The sequence below is a fragment of the Etheostoma cragini genome, chromosome 2 (genome assembly GCF_013103735.1).
Source record: "Etheostoma cragini isolate CJK2018 chromosome 2, CSU_Ecrag_1.0, whole genome shotgun sequence".
NCBI lineage: Eukaryota > Metazoa > Chordata > Actinopteri > Perciformes > Percidae > Etheostoma > Etheostoma cragini.
The window spans coordinates 23,765,621-23,782,479 of NC_048408.1; the positions used below are offsets into that span (position 1 = coordinate 23,765,621).

A 16,859-nucleotide genomic window follows, 5' to 3' on the forward strand; every position below is an offset into this window, starting at 1 on the left:
CCGCAGAGAAGGCTAATTTGGTAGGGGAGCTTTCTGAAGTGGTTTTGTTTGCGGGGAACAAAGGACATTTGTGCAGTGAATTGTCTCTTACGTAGAGATCCATTCTGTAAAACCACCATGTGGTTCAACAACAAGATAACAACTAATTATAATAACAAGATGAATTATGATGTACTATGAGATAAGGAGACATACAGTTTTGGGTGCCAGAAATAGTGAGTTGAATCAAAATACTTTAATAGGACTCTGTGTGTTTCTTGGTTGGAGTTTGTTATGTCGCCTCGTTGCGCCGGGCTGCCTTATTAGTTTAAGGAGCCTGCAATATTTATAGTGATAAATAAACTGTGGTGCAGAACATTGTGCTGGAAAAGAACCTGCAGTGGGGGGGCTGCTAAAGTGCCTGGTTAGACTTACTGACAGAAAATGCGTTGGTGGGAAGGAACAGAGAAGAATAGCAAGCAGAGAGAGGGAGAGAGAGGAGAGGCTGTGCATAAAGTCAAAACAACTCAAATTAATTCATTGATATGCTAAGCATGGCTGGAAAAAGGCCGGAAACTGAATGAAAACCGCTAGCCTGGTGTCAAAACCCACCTACTATGTCAACTAATTGACAGGTTATATGTCTTTTCTGTACAAAAGCTGAAAACTCAACTAACCTAGCTTCCTGTACAAACATGGAAGTGGTACACATCTTCCCATCTGACTCTTAAGAAAGCAAACAAGTTCCAAAAATGTCAAAATATTCCTTTAACCTAAGAAACCAATGAGAAAACATGTTGTTTTAGAAAGTTTGATGGCTGAGAATAATTGAAAGATGCTTGTTAGGACAGATGCTTTATGAAGTTTAACTACTCATAACTACCTTATAAGAGCATTAATGGTCACTGTAGCAGGCGCCTTAGAGCAGATTGGGATTAAATGCCTTGGGCTCTTTCAGAAGTAACGAGTGTTTATTATTTTCCCCAGACCTTTTCCAGCTGTTCTGAGGGATTTGACCATGGTTGCTTCTGTGGGGCTGCCACTCCCCATCCATGAGGGCGGCAGAGCCGACAACTGCGTGCAGGTTCCAGCCCTCCTTTTAGGTCAGTATTCAATAATGCAGGATCCCCACATTTCATCCTTGCAAAGTTAGTGCCACAGCTCTGCCTTCACACCCATTATTCCGCTTGGATGGGCAAAAAGCTCTGAGATGCACACTCATGCACGCACAAAAACAAGTGCACCATCGAGCATGCACACACACATACACACACACACACACACGCAGACACAAATACACTAAGTATAGAAGCTAACCATAAATAACTTGATCTAGGAGCTTTCAGTGGTTATTGTAACAATGTATTTCAGGAATTTCTTGGCAACCTAACATTAAGTAAGTATTACGAACGCCAAGGTTTTGGATGGCTGGTGTGAAAAGAAATTGTATTCAGGTGTGGTAAAGGTTTTAACCCCGGTTGTTTGTGGTAGTGGTTCAAATTAAAGCTATATCTGATCTTTACTGCGTCACGACAGTGTAATTAAAATGGATAAAGATGCAATTATTTTTGCTGCAAGAAGAGACATCCTTATTCCCCTTCTCCCTTCCTGCTTACTTCTGACATCACTGAAATAAATCTACTTTACTGTTACAGTCTTCATTTGCTGTTTTGCTTTACCATTTACAGGTTCCACATCTGTCTTTGCACCTGCCTCTCACTTCTGACATTCACAATCTCACTTGAGCTCCTCTCCTTGCCTCTCTATTAACTGTACATCCTACCAGTTTTGAGGCACCACCCTTTCTTTCTTGTTATCGCTCCCTGTGCTCTGCCCCAACCCCTCCTGTTCCCTGGCCCGATCCTCATCCACCCACTGTGCCAACTCCCTCCCTTCTACCCTTCTTTCGCTCCCTTCATCTCTTCCCTCACTCGCCCCCTCCCCCTTTTGCTTCTCTCAGGGCATTTTTCCCTCTGTTCTGAGAGTCACACCTCATGAATTATTTACTTGTTCATCTCAGTGAGGGATCTTGCTGCATTCCCTGACCGTTTACTGCTGAAAGATGTGTGGATGGAGGGATGACAGGTGATGGTTTTCTGAAAGGCAAGAAGTCTTTTAAATGTGTAGGTAAGTGACACAGATCGTCTGCTTCGCGTGCTCGCTCTCTTCTAACACCGTCATAAGAAAGTGAGGACGGACAAACACAGAGAGCCAGAGAAGCATCAATTGAGTGGTAAATATATATGTGAAATGTGTAAAAGTATTTTTATAATGTTGAGCCCTTTAAAGAAAGACATTTATCTTACAGAGATGGTGAATATTCAAGTAATCAGCACCTGCAGATCAACTGGACCCTTTTTTGCAGCTGGGAAAGACCTACCCTACACGTGCATGCATTAAAAAAAACCTGACAGCTAGAAAACTGCCACGCCCCACTCTGCACTCCCAGGACTACACAACTCTCTGTTACCTCACACACAAACATGCACATACACACGTTCCTGCAAGCAAGGCTTTTTTAACAATTTTTTTTCTTCTTCACTACAATCGTAAAAGTGATATCAAACTAATATAAATCCAATGTCTGAAATATGTTCTTTTCTTTCACAGTTGGGGTAATACCAATTAGCACATAAACCTTTCCTCCAATCTCATCAGTGGACAATTTTATTGGCACATAAGCACTGACATCCATAAAGCATATTAACGCTGTAACCACGAAGCAAAAGCCTTTTCATTTAAATCAGTGATGCATGTTAGTGGTTATCAGCAGACTGGTTAGTACCATGCAAATAAACCAAGTAGCATATTGGAATGGCAGCAATTGACATGACGACATAAACATGAACAATGCTTAATGCTCAAACATGCATTACAATGATTTTCTAATATTTGGATTATATATTTTATTGCTCTCAAAAAGTATATTGTGACTTTACAGCAACACAAGTTTCAAGGGATTAGGTGCACATTTTTAGGGTCTTTTTGTGTGCTGCTACAGAGCTGTCGGGATTATGCCACACCCGGCTCCATCCCTTAACAGAGACAGAAAAGGGGGGGGGGGGGGGGGGGGGGGGGGGGGGGGGGGGGGGTTGGTGGGAGAGTCTTTCAGCTGCTGCACACAACCGGAGGAAGCGAGAAAAGCCATCACTGAGGTGTGAAAGGAGAATCCAACTGAATCTGAGAATCTTCATTACTATTGTGAACAGCATGTGAGCAGCTTGATATGAACTGAATATCAGGCAACGCACGCACACACACACACACAGACAGACACACACACAGGGTGTTAATGGAAGATGGAGTGTAGGTTTTGTGAAGATAGTCAGTTTAAATCTAAAAAGCAACTGGAAAAGGTGTACCAAGTGACCAGAGATCAGAGACAGCAGCTACAAGTTGCACAAGGTTTCTGGGTTGGAATTGTCTGTAATAACATTCAGTTGCACCCATTAATATTAGAGGGGGAGAGAGACACTTCATTTTAATATAGTGATATCTAACACAAGTGGATGAAATCAAATGTACTAGGAGAAAGTAGCAAAATTACATTGCAGGAATACTCTATTCAAAGTAAAAGTCTTTGTGAAAAAATCAAAGCAGGAAATTGTAACAGCAGTAGTTAGTGTGAAGAATGATGCTTTTAAAAGGTGTAAAATAATACTTTATTCTGTAAGCAGCATTATAACGTTCAGATGATGCGTTTCCTTGTCTAGTTTCCCAGTGTATCCTGATCCTTTGCCTGTATTATCAACCACATTTTCCAGCCTGTTGGACCTGTACCGTTGCCTGTATTGTCTGTCAAACAATAAAACCACTTACCTTTCACCTCTGATTCCTAAGTTTTGCATTTGGGTCCGCCATTGTGGTCTGACACCAGGTGGCACTGAATGCATCACATTTTATGAGCTTGTGTGATGAAAAAAAAATGAAAAAAATGAAGCTACAGCCATCAGATAAATGTAGAGAAGTTAAAAAAAAGTACCCTCTGACATGTAGTGGAGTACAATACATTAATTTATTAATTGTCTTCCTCAATATCTTGTAGTCTATCTCGCGGAAATAATTCAGTCCTCGACCAGTTTACTGCCGCATGTAATCTCTCAGATTTATTTCATTTCAATGTCAACACTACTGGGACGACAAGAAGCATTAAAGCAGACAGAAGAGATGGATTTTTCTTTCATTATTCCATCATTTCAAAATAAAAGCACTTCAACACAGCAGTAAAGTGATTCTATTCTATTCAAATACAAAAGGAAACAGTGGTACATTTATGGTGGCACGGGAGTAGGACATTGCAATAATTCGATGCAGTGCAGTAGACTCTGTATGAATGACTATTTGAAGGAAACAGTTATAGATCTAAAATCGATAACCTTTAGCCTGACACATGATTCAGCCCTGGTCATCTGCGTTTGTCAGGTAAGCGAGAAGGTGAATACAACAAAAGCAATATTAAGCATGTACAGTATAGTAAAATTGCTGATTGTGTTGAAATTTGTCATTGCCATTCAGTGACACCAAAACGAGACATGTTACAATGAGCTGGCACTGTTGGCCGCGCCCTGAGCTGCTGATGTTAATGTGTAATATGTGTTTCATCTCCTACACCCACCTACCAACCACACCCCCAACTCTCCTCCATATGGAGTTACACCACCGCAATGTTATACAACGCCTTGCTGCTTCTGCTGTGATCCCTTCTCCATTTGTCCCACCCCTCATGACGGTCCTTGTTCTGCACAATAAACCTGCTGCTGAGTTATCACTCCGTCATTATATCCAGTGGATGAGCCGGGGCATGGAGAGAAAATCTTTTATAAGTGCATCTGAGCTTGCGAGAAATGAGTTAGTCAAAGGTTAGAACACAGATGTAGAGATATTAAAATCTTTGAGGTAAAATACTGTATAGAAGAGATTTAAAACAAATGAGTAATGCTGCCAGTGAGTGAACACGGCTCGTTTGAAAATAAAAAAATTCTATTGAATTGTGATTTTCTACTAACATTCTCTTAGAAATGAAAACAGATACTGTGCTGACCCGGCGGTATGAGTGTGTCTCTGACAGAGAGTTTAGAGAGGAAAGGTATGCCATTCAGCACTATATAGGCATAAATCCAGCCTAAACAAAATGGTAATTGAGTACTGCTTGTATGAAAAGCGTGACCAAGCAGACAGGTTAGAAATACAGCAGATCTATTTGTAACTTTAAAAAAAATCAAAAAGAATCACTGATTTCAGCTTCCCAAGTGTGAATATATTTCTGTTTTCCTTACTCTTCTATGAAAGAAAATTGAATATCTTTGAGTTTTTGACTATTGGTTGGACAAATCCACACATATGAAGGTATCACCATGGGCTCTAGGGACATGTGATGGGAATTTGCTGACCTTTAATTGACAAAAGAAATATTAGATGTATCAAGAAAATAATAAGTAGATTAATTGATAATGTAAATAATCTTTTTTATTTGCGGCTTTGTTCTTTGCATTTGTCCAAGGGATCCTTTGGTTGGGACACTCAAAACTGGGCAGGGGTTGCGTGGGACCAAGTGCCACCAGCTGGGACAAAATGGTACATCTCTTATTACAAATAAAATATGCAATTCAGTTTAAAGTGCACACACAAATTTATGTATCAATAGAAATTCTTCATTTCTGAAAATTACAAGATAATTACAGTTTAAATGCATAAAGTTTACCTAAGCTTCAATATAATGGAAATGATAATAGTTATGCATGGTACATATTCAAAAAGCTTATATGAAAATATTGGCGCAGAAATAAAACCTGTTTCAGGTTGTAAATTAGGATTTAGTCCAATTTACCATGAATGTCGCAATTTACTCAAACCACCAAATTCCATTGAGTTACAACTGCTGGTGACGAGAGGCGGGACTTCTGCTTACACAGGATGACGCTACATCAATAAACACCAATCAAGTGACCTGATTCTACACGGTTAGCGTTTTCCGTTTTTGAACCTCGCACATGCGCATTTCATTTTTAAAATGGCGGCCGTACAAGGTGGTCTGGCCGACACGAACGAAGAAAAAGACATAAAAAAGGAACCATCAAGCGATGGCTTTGGAAATAATAATGCAACCGACGGAAGAGTGCTCTCTACGTCTCCCGGTTCCAGTGCTTCGGCTGGAATTAATAAATCTGCGGCAGGAGCCCCGGAAGACCAGCAGACGCTGCTGGCCGTCCTGCAATTCCTCAGGAAGAACAAACTGACCGAGTCCGTCGAAATTTTGCGTCGTGAAGCAGGATTACCGGAGGATTCAGTGGAACTGAAAGGGGGTGATTCCTCCGGTGCAGGCTCGGGGGGTGCTGCGGGCAGTGGGGACAAAGAAGGCGAGGATGGGAGCTCTCTTCTCAGCCGGGTGACCATCTCATCCTCGGCTGTAGTTCAGGCGCCAACTAAAGGTCCGATATAGAACTTGGCGTCTACTCTCGTTTTATTGTGTAAAACGCTCTTGCGTTTCCTGTTGATATAACATCCCCTACAAGTTAAAAAGTATTCCCTCCGTGTATAGCTACCACGTTTACGACTATAGAGTTACTACAGTCGTGCTTTCAATGACCCAGAAATACACAAGCTACACTTTGGTGATCTAAATCCTCTTTCAGAGGCTCAGTTAAGGTTTAGAAAAAGTTTCACAAAGTTTGTATGCATTTAAAGGATGCTTGGTTTTAAATTGTACAAGTGTTTTTATGTTTCTGGTGATTAAGTGTCATTTGGTTTTAAGGATGACTGAGTTTTTTTCAAGTTAAGAAATACAGTTAACTATTTTCCCACTTAAATGAGCCAAGGACCAATAATGCACTTTGGTTTAAGTGTAACATAAAATAAGGGTACAATATAGACACGCCTGTCTTAACAATGTTACAAAAAGTCCGACAAAATACTACACAACAGTTTAAGTTTTCTCATTTGTCATGGCGTTGCCTTAGTTGTCATCATGTCATCTGTTAAATTTAAAACATTTATAAAGCCATTCATTTATATTCATTACCTACATATTAGTTAAAGTAATCTTTTTAAAAAGAAACTACTAATACAGTGTGCTGCAGTTAGCCGATACCAATAGAATGCATATTCACTCTGCCTTCTTCTGTAGCAGCTGCTGGGGAGGATCAGCCAGATGTCAACGTGGTGCTGTCAGCTTACAACCAGCAGGGAGACCCTCCGCTGTACCAGGTTTACTACAGCGGCCTGAAGAAGTTCATAGAATCGGTTTTGGACTGTCACCGAGCAGAGCTGTCCCAGCTCTTCTACCCACTGTTTGTGCACATGTATCTGGAACTGGTGTACAACAATCACGAAAGTGAGGCCAAGGCGTTCTTTGAAAAGTGAGTTTCCTTGACATGATGTGTGTCCTTCCAGCTATTAACAGTAAACTTGATTTTGTTTTAGGTTGCATTATATCCTGCACTGTGGATCAACTCTCTGGTTTGGTTGTTGTTACTCTCCACCTCAGGTTCAGCGGGGATCAAGAGTGTTACTACGAAGACGACTTGCGTATTTTGTCCAGCCTGTCCAAGAGGGAGCACATGAGAGGCAACGAGACCCTGATGGACTTCCGCACCAGCAAGTTTGTCCTGCGTATCTCCCGTGACTCTTACCAGCTGCTGAAGAGGCACCTGCAGGAGCGTCAGAACAACCAGATCTGGAATATCATACAAGAGCACCTCTACATTGACATCTTTGATGGCATGCCGCGCAGCAAGGGCCAGATTGATGCCATGTCCGGCAGCTTGGCAGGAGAGGGCAAGCGAGAGGCCAATAAGGCTAAGGTTGGATTCATACACCGACACACATATATGATGGCATCTTTGTTTCATCTACCCGTGCTTTTGTTTTTTAATCAACTGTGACATATTCCTGTTTTATTATCTTTCCATCAGGTTTACTATGGATTGCTGAAGGAACCAGAAATTGAGCTGCCTCTTGATGATGAGGACGAGGAGGCAGAGAATGAGGAGGGTAAACCCAAGAAGAAGAAACCCAAAAAGGACAGCATGGGCTCCAAGAGCAAGAAGCAGGATCCTAATGCACCTTCACAAACTAGGTAACGAGTTTTGTTACACTGGTAAATAGCTCTGTCTAAGCGAGTCCAGGGTGTCCATATGTTCTTGTCTCCCTTCCCCAATGTTTACGGCCAGAACAGTATGATTCATTAGAAGTTGGATGCTGTGATTGGAGACATTTCAGTCAGAAAGTCATCGCATTTGTTCAAACTTTTGACCGGTAGAATGAGTGTGTGTGTATATATACACACACACACACACATTCTACCGGTCAAAAGTTTGGGGTCACTTACAAATTTCCATACCACTCCATTATAGATAGAAGCTGATCTGAGTGGGGGGCTGATCTTTAATCTACTCTTTGTTCCAAAGGCACATTCTGGTTACTAATCTGATATCATTTAAAAAAACTAAATGGAAAAACATTGGAGAACCCTTTTGCAATTATGTATGCACATATTGTAATCTGAACTGCTGCCCTGGTTAATAAACAAAAAACATTGCAGCTGATCTCAGCTGGTATTCTGTCTAAAATGGAGTGCAAGGGAAACATTAAAGTAACACCAAACTTTTGACCGGTAGCGGGCAATGTTCACTTATTAACTTACAAGCTCAGTTTGAAACTGTTTGTAGACCCACAGGTCAGTGACAGTTGTTTGTTGTTGTTCAGGATACCACTTCCAGAACTGAAGGATTCAGACAAGCTTGACAAGATCATGTACATGAAGGAGGCCACCAAGAGGATCCGCCTGGGACCAGATAACCTGCCTTCCATCTGCTTCTACAGTTTTCTCAATGCTTACCAGGTAATAACCAAACAATTGTTTGCGAGTGGACAGTTAATTGCCAACGACAGGAGGATTATTTCAAAACGTCCTCACCTTTTGCCCCGCAGGGTCTGACTGCAGTGGACTTCACAGATGACTCCAGCCTGATCGCGGGAGGCTTCGCTGACTCCACAGTACGGGTGTGGAGCGTCACACCGAAAAAGCTCCGCAAGGTCAAGTCTGCAGCAGGTCAGCGCATGACTGTGACCGCTGATGAATGACTGTGATCATCGCATATTCTGACTTTATAACACATATAATTCCCCCCCCCCCCCCCTCGCTTCTCTCTCTCAAGACTTGAATCTGATCGACAAAGAGTCAGACGATGTGCTGGAGAGGATCATGGATGAGAAGACGGCCAGTGAGTCAAAGATCCTCTATGGACACAGTGGCCCGGTGTATGGCATCAGCTTCAGCCCAGACAGGTACAAATCATTTCACTGTTCATTTTCGACAGCTTCCATTATTATTGTCAGCTTGTGCAGTCACGTTAACAGTTAAGCCATGTATAGGGACCTGGGCCTGAAAGGCCTTTGTTTCGGCTGGCCTCTTTACCCCAGTAATGCGCAACCACATTTTTTGCTAAAATCCAACAAACTGGTGAACTTTGTTGAAATGTAAAAGAAAAACAGTTGCAAAACAAACCTCATAAATCACTCAATTCCCATTGGCGGGTAGATTGAGCTTGCAATTGCTAAATTCACCCGCCTTCTGCGGGTGGTCGTGTGTTAATTTCAGGGCCTGATAGGGACTTATATTATCATATTAATTAAGAGAAGTAGAGGTCTAGTGTATTAAAAACAGGCACGTAGTAAAGAGACCCGTGACTACTCTTTCTTTATGTGTATCTAAACATAACACAGGCAATCCCTGTTGATCTTCTCATTTTACTTTTCAGAAACTACTTGTTGTCAAGTTCTGAAGATGGTACAGTCAGGCTATGGAGTCTCCAGACATTTACTTGTCTTGTGGGCTACAAAGGCCACAACTACCCAGTGTGGGACACCCACTTTTCCCCCCATGGGTACTATTTTATCTCCGGGGGACATGACCGAGTTGCCCGGTAAGAAACCGTAACAGGGAAAAATACACTGCAGATACACAGCAGCACCTACAGATGTCCGTCATGGTCCTATTTTGTGCTTTTTCTATAACAGTCTGTGGGCTACAGATCACTACCAGCCTCTGCGAATGTTTTCTGGTCACCTAGCCGATGTCACGTGCACCCGCTTCCACCCCAACTCTAATTATGTGGCCACAGGGTCTTCTGATCGCACCATCCGGCTCTGGGATGTCCTGAACGGAAACTGTGTCCGCATCTTCACTGGTCACAAGGTCAGACGAGTCTCCGTAGTAGGGCCCTGACAAATCTGTTGTCTGAACTAATGAATCTAGGCAGTTGACAAAATGTCATATTTTAGAAAATGTCATTCATGTTACATTTAGTTTGGTATCTGCATAGTTGGGAATCAGTTTAGTTTGACACTTCACACACATCAGGCAAATATTGTGATGTGATTCCAATTATACATCAAAACTAGGTTGTCAATATATTAAAAAAATAACTTAGTTTAAATAATGGTAAATAGGCCATTTGTGTCTACTTGGAGCAACACATCGATCATTTCTGATGGCTCCTATACAGTAAGGCTGTTCAGAGAATCTTTCTTTACACCCACAGAGGGAAAGGTGCTTAAGGTTCACAGATTCACACTGCAGAGACCACGACTGAGCCACTCTTTGAACTCTTTTTTTCTAGGGTCCTATCCATGCGCTGGCCTTTTCTCCCAATGGGAAATTCTTGGCTTCAGGAGCCACTGATGCCAGAGTTCTTCTGTGGGACATTGGTCATGGGCTGATGATCGGAGAGCTTAAAGGCCACACAGATACCATCTACTCGCTCCGGTTCAGCAGAGACGGAGAGATCCTTGCCTCCGGTGTGTGACCTACATCTCTTAATTTGACATCAGTTGAATATTTAACCTGAATATTTAACCTATAGTTAAACTGAATACATTTGAAGCCACATTTGTAGAACATAATATCATTTAGAGAAAGATTCTTTCAAAAGACCATACCCCTGCAGTCTTCACACATCTATGTGGCTTCAGTGTATTTAAATGAAGATTTAAGTAGACTTTCTGCAATTACACTTGCAGTGACAATGTTCATTTTTGTTGTTATTCTAGGCTCAATGGACAACACGGTTCGTCTGTGGGATGCCATGAAAGCTTTTGATGATTTAGAGACCGATGATTTCACAGCAGCTACAGGACACGTGCATCTACAAGATAACTCCCAGGAGCTTCTGCTGGGAACCTACATGTCTAAATCTACACCTGTTATACACCTTCACTTCACCCGCAGGAACCTGCTGCTGGCCACTGGGGCCTACAATCCATGAGACATTGAATAATGACAAAATAATCTATAGAAATTTAAAATTAGGCAAACGTCTGGTCCCCAAAATCCACGGGTGACAGAAGAGGTTTGTGGTGCAGTTGTAATAAAACCAAACTGTATAATCAACATCACCTCTGCCCAGAAACTGGCTGTAAATGAAAATACAAAAATTAAATTAGACTTCTGCTCTGGCCATAAATGAAGCTGATCTACTGTGGATATCACGTCGCTACGCCAAGTGCCATTGTTGATCGAGGAGTTTTTTTTGTTTTGTTTTTTTTTTATAAAAAAAAAAAAACACTGCCATGAGTACAGTTTGTTCAACACGTGGCTTCCATTTCCGTATCTTAGTATTTTATACTGGTGTAAATAAAACACATTTTCTACGTTTTGGGCATACATTTTTTATTGTTATTAACATAGGGAACACTTATTTTATTACAAGCATGTCCAGCTGCTTTCTCCACTCCCAGCTGTTAGAAATGACGGTCAAAATAGATGCCTGTAAGGAAACAATAGGGGTTTGGAGTTAATTAAATTGAGCAATACTTTATTAAAATACTGGAATCTAATAGGAAGGAGAGATTTTATTTCACTTACATGATCACTTTTCTGTGACAGCGGCCTGTTTCTTGGGTTTTAATTTGAAGAAAAGGCCAATGGCTAGTATGCTGGCATATGTGGCCAAAACACACTGAAAGAAAAATAGGAGGCATGATGAGAAATTCATTGAGCGAGAGACAGTATGAAAATCTTTAATCAAAGTTAGCTTGCACACAACTCACATTTCTCCTTCCTGTGATTGTGTATGCATTGAAGTACTTTGCAAATCCAGTGAACTGATGCTGGGCTCCTGCGTCGTGTCCTCCCATGATGGATTGATAATGGTCCTATAACAAGGAGAACAGTGGTGATTGAGTCTGAAACGACCTTGACTGACAGAAAATGGAATGTTGATAATTACACTTTAAATTAAGAATCAGTCAAGTCATTTTAAAATCTATGGTAGCAATTCAAATATCTTTGGGACAAATACGACATTGGAAGACGTCACCTTAGGCACTATTATGACCAAGAAATAATCAGGACATTAAATTGATTACGAAAACAAATCCTACTACTAAGATGACCTCTACGTTGTATTAGTCAAACAGTATAGACTTTAATTAATGCACGGTGTTGACAACTTGACAGTAAGAGTGTGAAAACTAAAGCACGTTAACGTGAGTAAAATACTAGGAAGCATTTCATTTTGACTCGCAGCACACAAAAACAACTTTATTTTGCAATTGTAGCTAACGTTTCTGAATTTATTAGCGTTGTTACATAAGAGCTTGCAATGTTAATGGTGGTTTGGCTTGACATGCTTTACAACAATATGACATTTTTACTGTCAAGTTCACCCCCCTTCAATTAACAAACGGTGTGACTGACGAATGCGCCAATAGTGGGCATTTTGGTCAGACTGACTTTCATCGGTGGCTAACTGCATAAGTTAGCACGTTGGCTAGCACAAACACATACAGTAACGTTATTAGGCTTAACGTTAGCTTCCTAGGTTAGCCTGCTAACGTTGGTTTGTTTAATTGTCAGACCGCTTGCTAAATATTACATTGCCACACAGACCTTTAAAGACCATATGGGTACGGACAATACTCAGCATTCTTAAAACCCAAGTGAATGCGCTAATATGTTTTAAAAAGTGTTCTGACTTACCTTTAACACTCGACCCTTGTGCAAACAGAATGAGACGAGTGCCCTTCAGCAGAGAGAGGCCGCAATGCTAAATTAACCAGGAAATCCCGCCTACTCTGGCTATCCAAAAATGTGTCACCATTGGTCTACATTGATGTCAATCAAAAACGGTCGTCTAAAACGACCAGTGAATGGCTAACAAATGTGTCAATCATTCTTTCTAATCTGTGATTGGATAAAGAATGAAAACGCCCATATGAGTTTTTCTTCCGGGTTACTACCATGGCGTGTTGCTGAAAAACATGTGAGTTTTGCCGGAGATTTAATTTAAGGAAACATTTCATGTTAAATACTGAAAGAATCGTTTCATATTCGCTTAGATCGAAATTTGAGTTCGTCTCGATCTGAGTAAGCCTTTTGTCTGCTGGCAAAGTTTCTTTGTGCTAAGCCCGAGTGCTAAAATATGATAACGTTACAAGTTGCTCATGTTGTCTCGTGCAGTTTGAGAGGTAACCTTATGTGCAGCAGGATTGCAACTGATCCAAATGGACTTTGTTATCTTTCCCCAAGAAAGTGGTTAGCAAACTTCGATGTGCTTGTCATGATTAAACCAGAGTCCAATTAGAGAGCCGTGCTGGTGATGGTGACTCCTATGATATCATTCTTACGCATTTGTACAAATGTCATAAAGTCTCAAATATAGTCTCAAATATAAAAACTGTTATTTAACGTTGGAAACATCGGGCACTAACTGGGTCTAATGCTTGGCTACATAGAGCATAAACTTATTTTTTGTACCATCAGTAGATTAGAGGTTTGAAATGATTTGTTTATTGACAGTACTTCTAATTTTCTTAGACGTCTGAAACAACATCAACCATGGCATCAGTGGAGGAGGATTTCCCTCGAGGAGGAACAGCAAAGAAACCCACAGAGAGTAAAATAGTGGTTCAGCGGACTGAAGTGGACAACTTGTTCCAGGTAGAGGTTCATTCTTTCCCATCGCTCGGTTCATACTACTGTGAAAAAAAAAAACATAGATTTGTCTGGACAAGTCACTGTGTATAAGTTATGAATATGCCCAAATAGAGGATTATCACATAATATCAGTTGGATCAGACAGATGATCTGTTAACAATAGTTCCCTGTTTTCTTGCAGTCAAAGGAAAAAGCAGAAACCAAGAAAAGGAAGGGGGCGGTCAAAGATGACGGAAAGAAGCTCAAGAAGCCAAAAACGGGTAAAGGAGATGGTCTGATGCTAAATGCAACAGCCAAGTGTGTGGAAATTCTACATATCAAGGTAATCCATATACCGAGAGCCAACTTGTGTTTTATATAATTTATTAATTTTAACACTACTGTGAATCAAAGAAGCATATTGAGCACTTTCTCTGACTCGATAGTGTTGTGTTTTCCCATTTTCCAGAATGTGAAGGAGGGTATCCTGATGCTGGGCTGTGTGAAGGAGGTAACTGACTTTGAGGTGACAGTCAGCCTGCCCTGTGGCATGCAAGGCTTTCTCAGCATCAAGAACATCTGTGACTCGTACACCAAGCTGCTCAGCGAACAACTGGAGTCAGCTGATACAGAGGTAGGCCCGCGGAGTGATGTAGGGGGCGATATCATTGGTGATGAACAGTATACGTTTGAAACCGAAACATACGAGTTCAGATTTTTTCAATAGCTTTGTATCTTTTGGTTTTATTGAATCTTTTGGAGTTTAGAATCAGACCATGAATTACTACATTAGACTAAGGGTTCTTCATTGACCTTGTTATGCCAACAGTTTACCCAAATGCCTGGCTATTTTGTAACATCTAAGGTGTATCTTTTTATTGTATTTTTTATCTCACAGGAGATCTGCTCTCTGCCACACATATTCTATCCTGGCATGGTGTTCAGGTGTGTGGTTGCCAAGGTCGATGTAGCCAAAGGAGGCTCTCTTAGCATCCAGCTGTCAATCAATCCAAAGCTGATCAACAAGGCTCTCACCGCAACCTCTCTGAAAGCTGGCATGGTGAGTTTAAAAAAGAAAGAAAAGAAAAGCATATTCAGTCAAATACCTCCTCCGAAGATTGTAAACATTCACATTGCGTTTTTTAAACAACAGCTTATGGTAATGTTATTTTTTGACTCAGGTCTTGAGTGGATGTGTGGAGAGTGTGGAGGATCATGGCTACATAGTGGACATTGGCATCAATGGAACCAAAGCCTTCCTGCACAAGAAAGCAGTGAAAGATAAACACAGCCCAGAAGGTAGGACAAAGTAATTTTGGATTGCATGTCTTGTATGGAGACAGTCATCTCAAGTCACATGCGTTCTTTCTGTTGTTTCTTGTGTTTGGCTAGTCCAAATGTAATTTTGCTGTATTACGACTACAAATGATACCAACATGCAACTTACATTTCAGCCAATCAGCTTTCGTGTTATTGGTGCGAGTCATTTTCGGATTGTACCACAGACTTGACATAGATTTTACTCTTCAGTTATGGGGAAGTGCAAGTTTAGCGTGACTTTGCTTGAAAAAACTGAACATAGGGAGTGGTTGATGTTGTAATAAAGCTCTCGCATTTAATTCATAACGTTCTTAAAAAGGTCTTAAATTTGACTTTGTGAAACATGTAGAATCTTTGGTATTTGGAGGGAATTGTCAATACATCTCGCAAGCATTTGTCTGTTTCATGTGTCCAGATCTGACAGTGGGTCAGTATGTGACTGCTCAGGTTGATGAAGTAAAGAACGATGGGCGTGTGGTCCGCCTTTCTGTCGGCCCCCCGGGCGTCGCCCAGGCTTGTGCTGAATCCGAGCAGGGCTGGAACCTCACTAACCTGTTGCCTGGGCTTCTGGTCAAAGCTACAATCAAAAAGGTAGACACGGCTTTTAATTTTGGAAATGAGTACATCTTCTGTCAAAGGATATGGGGTTTATGGCAGCCTGAAGTTGTTTTGTTTCATCCAGCTGGTGATCTACTCCCGCCCTAACATTCACTATCACAATGTCTGTGGTAGCTGTGTTTCATTTGAATAACGTCTACGTGTTGCAGGTGACCAAACATGGACTGATCCTGGACTTCCTGTCCTCCTTCAGTGGCCAGGTGGATTTTCTCCACATGGAGCCAGGGCAGACATCAAGCTACACTGAGGGAGCTGAGGTAAAACAGACCCGGAACATGGATCCTGTTGCCTTAAACAAAACCATCCCTTTCGTGTCTGCCGCTGTTTTCGTCTTTCTGATACGATCACTGTAATGCATGATCTGGATTGAAATGCGCCTTTCTTGAAACAATCTTAAAGTAAGGTGTTGCATGTGGCCAGTAAATGGTTTTCCATGCATTTTTATATTTGAGTACAAACATGGCAGGCTAATCCTGTTTTACATCAATCCACCCAGGTGCAAGCCCGTGTGCTGTATGTGGAGCCGTCCACCCGTCTGGTGGGCCTGAGCCTGCGCAGGTACCTCCTTCAGCCCGGGACCAGAGTTGACCTGTCTCCTGCTGAAGGTGACCGCATTGGTGAGGTGGTGCGCAACTGCAAGATGACCACTATGCACCACATGTCTGGAGCCATGTTGGAACTGCCAGACAAAACTTTGGCCTTTGTACATGTGAGTCGAGGTGTTGCTATAAATTATTTAAACCTACTTTTGACTGTTGAGAAGACTACATGCTCTCTGTAAATATCCAGCTGACTCAGCATTGGGGTAATAACGTGTATGTTTTTTTGACAGAGGAACCACCTGAAGGAGTCCAGTGAGCCAGCCAATGAAAACAGAGTGCTGGCCATGACTGAGCACACCTGCAGGATCCTGGACTTCAGTGCCATGGACCAAATTCATTTTGTTTCTCTGCGAAAGTATGTGACCCCTCACTCATGTGTCATATTCAACAGCAAGCATGGACTTCCCAATTCTAATGTGATGCAT

At 41.5% G+C, this 16,859-nt stretch overlaps 3 protein-coding genes across 7 annotated transcripts in view; 2 read left to right on the forward strand and 1 right to left on the reverse strand.

The window, feature by feature from the left end:
• Nucleotides 1-770: 770 nt before the first annotated feature.
• Nucleotides 771-16,859, forward strand: part of pdcd11 (programmed cell death 11) — a 44,170-nt gene continuing 28,081 nt past the window's right edge. For 3 of the 5 annotated variants that reach the window (XR_004655141.1, XM_034861295.1, XM_034861310.1), the window contains exons 1-10: nt 13,182-13,241; nt 13,796-13,918; nt 14,097-14,237; nt 14,364-14,528; nt 14,793-14,954; nt 15,076-15,193; nt 15,630-15,805; nt 15,982-16,089; nt 16,329-16,541; nt 16,665-16,789. Coding sequence is in view for 4 of the 5 variants with exons in the window: in XM_034861295.1 (XP_034717186.1) it covers nt 13,194-13,241; nt 13,796-13,918; nt 14,097-14,237; nt 14,364-14,528; nt 14,793-14,954; nt 15,076-15,193; nt 15,630-15,805; nt 15,982-16,089; nt 16,329-16,541; nt 16,665-16,789 (1,379 nt within the window). In the remaining variant the exon portion in view is untranslated. Of the gene's footprint in view, nt 776-13,179; nt 13,265-13,795; nt 13,919-14,096; nt 14,238-14,363; nt 14,529-14,792; nt 14,955-15,075; nt 15,194-15,629; nt 15,806-15,981; nt 16,090-16,328; nt 16,542-16,664; nt 16,790-16,859 lie in introns of those variants that run through there. The other 2 variants (XM_034861330.1, XM_034861320.1) reach the window with 2 other exon arrangements.
• taf5 (TAF5 RNA polymerase II, TATA box binding protein (TBP)-associated factor) lies at nt 5,966-11,628 on the forward strand. The gene is made up of 11 exons (XM_034861402.1): nt 5,966-6,407; nt 7,106-7,334; nt 7,463-7,778; nt 7,890-8,053; nt 8,683-8,818; nt 8,908-9,028; nt 9,135-9,264; nt 9,738-9,902; nt 9,997-10,174; nt 10,599-10,776; nt 11,029-11,628. The coding sequence occupies exons 1-11, from the start codon at nt 5,990-5,992 to the stop codon at nt 11,241-11,243; spliced, it is 2,250 nt and encodes a 749-aa protein (XP_034717293.1). The 5' UTR covers nt 5,966-5,989; the 3' UTR covers nt 11,244-11,628.
• atp5md (ATP synthase membrane subunit DAPIT) lies at nt 11,631-13,085 on the reverse strand. Its single transcript, XM_034861885.1, has 4 exons — nt 12,959-13,085; nt 12,028-12,132; nt 11,843-11,936; nt 11,631-11,744 (listed from the first exon to the last, which is right to left on the reverse strand). The coding sequence occupies exons 2-3, from the start codon at nt 12,112-12,114 to the stop codon at nt 11,847-11,849; spliced, it is 177 nt and encodes a 58-aa protein (XP_034717776.1). The 5' UTR covers nt 12,115-12,132; nt 12,959-13,085; the 3' UTR covers nt 11,631-11,744; nt 11,843-11,846.

Bases quoted from the DNA above. Each gene is read 5' to 3' on its own strand.
- taf5 (XM_034861402.1), top strand. From the start codon at position 5,990: ATGGCGGCCGTACAAGGTGGTCTGGCCGACACGAACGAAGAAAAAGAC. The intron at 7,335-7,462 runs GTGAGTTTCCTT...TCTCCACCTCAG, and splicing joins GCCAAGGCGTTCTTTGAAAA to GTTCAGCGGGGATCAAGAGT. The intron at 9,265-9,737 runs GTACAAATCATT...TTTACTTTTCAG, and splicing joins ATCAGCTTCAGCCCAGACAG to AAACTACTTGTTGTCAAGTT.
- atp5md (XM_034861885.1), bottom strand. From the start codon at position 12,114: ATGGGAGGACACGACGCAGGAGCCCAGCATCAGTTCACTGGATTTGCA. The intron at 11,937-12,027 runs GTGAGTTGTGTG...TTTTTCTTTCAG, and splicing joins CAATCACAGGAAGGAGAAAT to TGTGTTTTGGCCACATATGC.